The sequence below is a fragment of the Histoplasma capsulatum genome, genomic scaffold, assembly GCF_000149585.1.
Source record: "Histoplasma capsulatum NAm1 scaffold_1 genomic scaffold, whole genome shotgun sequence".
Taxonomy (NCBI): Eukaryota; Fungi; Ascomycota; class Eurotiomycetes; order Onygenales; family Ajellomycetaceae; genus Histoplasma; species Histoplasma mississippiense.
In genome coordinates this window covers 7,112,042-7,115,537 of record NW_001813982.1, presented here as the reverse complement: position 1 = coordinate 7,115,537, position 3,496 = coordinate 7,112,042, and the positions used below count along the sequence as shown (strand labels likewise).

The following is a 3,496-nucleotide window of genomic DNA, read 5'->3' as shown; positions in this document are numbered from 1 at the left end:
GACCGCGGTTGGGACGACATGCCAGCCTTAGCAGCAGCGATTTTTCTTTTACCATGAGCTACCAGAGAGCACACTTCTGATTCCCTCGAAGAGGCCAACATTACTCCCTCGCGATATCCCATGAAGCAATTGAACAGAGATGCCAGGTTTGCCTTGTGAATCGCGAATAGACACATGGGCGAGGCGACCAGTAGACAACGCAATGATAATTCCGAAGGTTCGGCGTTAATGATTTCCGTAGCCATCTCTCCGGATAACATGCCAGGTATGTGCCCTTGAATTCCGTTTTGTCTTTGTTTCATGAGCCCAAGAATGGCAGCGTTCGAAACTGTTTCCCAAAGAGTAATTTTTCCCGTTGATGGAACAACAACCATCAAACCTGGGTTGCCCTCAGCAGATTTGGATATAAGCGTCCCTAAGGGAAGAGGGTCATCGGAATGCCTCGCCGGGCACGGGATAGCAAACTGAAGGACGGTGCTTGGAGTGAGGGACTGGGGGGGGATTGTGTACGGCCAAACGATAGCTTCATGTTGCGAAAGGGCAAGGCAGTATCCATTCGACGAGCTAATTGTATATCTCAATGGCGCTAAATAAAAATCCATCCATCAGAATATAGCCATTCAAAAGGTGATTTTAAGGTTCAACTTACCTGTCGGGTTTTCCTTGATCTGCTCAGGTAACGAAGGTAGGTGCGAAACGGTGTAGAAGTCGTTGCTGGACTAGGATCAAAGGTCAGCGTCCGAGATTCTTTGTAGAGACACAATATGAGGGATAGATAAAGATAAAGAAAACAACAAACGGTTCTCTTACAAGAGTAATAGTACCGTCCGTAAGATCTCCACGTTTCTCCTGCTTCCTAGGTGCTCTCAGCGCGAGTTCGCTCACTGTCACCGGTCGACTTGAAATCTGCTCCGGCCCATTCTCGTCAACCTGTAGCGACTGTGCCTCGCCAAAGTGTTTGACCACAGCAGGTTCTCTGTCATCCTGGCGCAACGTTGAGCGTTGTCGTTTTGCTTTGGGGGGCTTCACCGACTCATCTGCGTTGCTTCTCTGCCGCCGACGTGGGTTTCGCAAGGCAGCGACAGAGGGGTGAGCTGCGACATTACTGGAGAACATGATAGTGAAGGGGGAAATAACAGGGGTGGCGACAGCTTAAGAGTGTAAAGGAAGCCAAAGCTGGTAGCTGTCTGTTCCAGCTGTTGGCCAACCGCGCTCCGCAAGTTCAAATGTGTTCTTCTGTTTACAGTTTGGAGCTCCGACGATGAAGCGTTAGGTTGTTTGGCGCGGGTCACATGATATCCACGGTACTGGCTATGATCAAACCTGAAACTCCTCACGATTGTCAAAAAAATCATTCCCAGTGACCTCACATTCTTCATTTGAAAACTCCTGGAATACAAGCAGGTTGCTTTTTTAGAAACCGGGGAAGATTCTGATTAATTGAGACCATTCCCGCCGGCAAAAGTCACCAGATGTCATGCTTGCTGAAGCCGCGAAAACTTTTCAATCGAAACTATGGTATTTGTGGCTAGCTTCTACACAACCCAGGAAAGCATGAATAGTGCTACCTCCTCCTACTCTTACTTTCTATCCGACAGCGACTTCTCAAACAAAACCCATCAAGCTCAGCGCATTGCTTCCTTGAGAGCAAGTCCTCCCCTGCTCCAACTTCCGCAAGCCGCGCGAGCGTCACCGTGGGTGGGTGGAAATCTTGCCGGGCTGGACTTTACGTGTCTTTGGAAATATGGTTAAACAAAGGACCATAGAGAGTGATGCTGGATCACATAACTTGGTTATGGACCGTAACTCCCGCGGGCGCTCTATGGAGGTCAATCAGTTGAACTATCTAGTTGGGATACAGATGATATGTATGGGCATCGCGGGCTCTCTCCCAGCTACGTGTGCCTTGCGGTTGCATCATATTACGAGACGTGTATGTACATATACGTCTTCTTCCGGACAATGAGCAACACGTTCAGTTCCTCACTCTAGCAGCGGGCGGGGGGGGTAAGGGTATTGAGAAAACATCTTTTGTTCTTCATGGAGGAGAACGCCAAAAACAATGCGGACAGCCTCCCCCAATATTGCGTATTTAATATTGCAAAAACTGGACCGCACGCTTTTCCAATTCCAAAACCCCACAGGGGCTCATTTTGTGGTGTGCCCGTATTGAATTCTTATGTTGATTATGGGGTGCCGCCGGCGAATATGGAAAGAGAATCCCAAGATCGACAGTGGCAGCTCGGCGATATGCCAGGCTGGCATGAATAAGTACCCTCTTATCCCGTCGAGCAAATGTCCCGACTAGCGCACAATTGAGCGTGGTTCAATAATATTGAGTGTGGTTCAAAGTTTCCGCCGGGATCAATCATGGAGATCCCAATTAAAAACTATTGTCACAAGTGACTCCCCCAGCAGCGGTATCTAGCTTATCAAGGAATGTTTCAAGCTCACCCATGAACAAAATTTCATGCATCGAACATATCTAAAGCGCACGCTATCTCTCTCTCTCTTTTTTCAAAAAAAAAAAAAAAAAAAAAAAAAAAAAAAATCAAAAATCAAAAATCAAAAATCAAAAATAGCCACACGCATCAGCTGGTAAAAACGATCAATATAAAAATAAATATATGTTTCCTTTCTTATTGTAAGTTGTATTACAATAACTAGTTATACTTTAAATTTCTGAAATCTGATTGGCGCTATGTGTCAATTCCACATTATCCCAATGAGACAAGGCACATCATTGGGAAAAGGAAAACCAGCCCTTCCACTCACAGCAGGGGATAAGGTTCGCCCGGGGCATCACACGGGCTCAAGGCAAAAATGAAGGGGAAAGAGCCAACAACACCCACAAATACTAACAACAACCGAGCCGATAAAACTCCATATAACAACAAAAAAAAAAAAAAAAAAAAAAAAAAAAAAAAAAAGAGGGGGACGTGGGGAGGGAAAAATCCTTTGAATAAGAGCAGAAGAAGATGTGTGGTAGAGGCATAACGGTGGAGGAAAGGATTTGACCAAAATCTAAGCCTTCTTCACTTCAATGTCCTCCTCGCTGGTGGCGCTGGTGCTGCTACTATCATTGGTCTTGACCCTAACCCCATCCACACCGTCGATATCCTCAAGCGGGCCATGTATTTCCTCCTCGAAGACCGGATCCGTTTCAATAGTTTCGAACTTGGTCTTGAAATCCGCCAGCCCTTGCGTGCTGCTGTTGGAACGACGTCTGGCGTTGGTGAAGGTATACCCGTAGTCCTGCACTTCGTCTCCAGAACGGCCCCTATGAAATTATGATCTCAGCAAAAGTCGGAGAACGATTTTTACGTTGTAACCATATACGGCAAGAGGATATGGGTATTTTCATCAGTGGGTAACTGTGGGTTTGTTTCTTTTTGTAGGGAGGGATTCCCCAATGGAAACTCACCAATTGCCCTTTCCGCCACCATCTTTACTTGCTTTTCCTAGGGTCGGCATCGACATGGCCACTCTTTGTGGG

At 46.7% G+C, this 3,496-nt stretch overlaps 2 protein-coding genes across 2 annotated transcripts; both read right to left on the bottom strand.

Annotated features, from left to right (window-relative positions):
- Positions 1–415: 415 nt before the first annotated feature.
- On the bottom strand, positions 416–1,116 carry HCAG_02023 (predicted protein; the record flags this gene model as incomplete). The annotated part of the gene is made up of 3 exons (XM_001544926.1): positions 416–564; positions 650–719; positions 811–1,116. The coding sequence occupies 3 exons, from the start codon at positions 1,114–1,116 to the stop codon at positions 416–418; spliced, it is 525 nt and encodes a 174-aa protein (XP_001544976.1).
- A 1,908-nt stretch (positions 1,117–3,024) lies between these two features.
- HCAG_02022 (predicted protein) lies at positions 3,025–3,480 on the bottom strand (the record flags this gene model as incomplete). Its single annotated transcript, XM_001544925.1, has 2 exons — positions 3,025–3,280; positions 3,425–3,480. The coding sequence occupies 2 exons, from the start codon at positions 3,478–3,480 to the stop codon at positions 3,025–3,027; spliced, it is 312 nt and encodes a 103-aa protein (XP_001544975.1).
- Between the last annotated feature and the right edge of the window lie 16 nt (positions 3,481–3,496).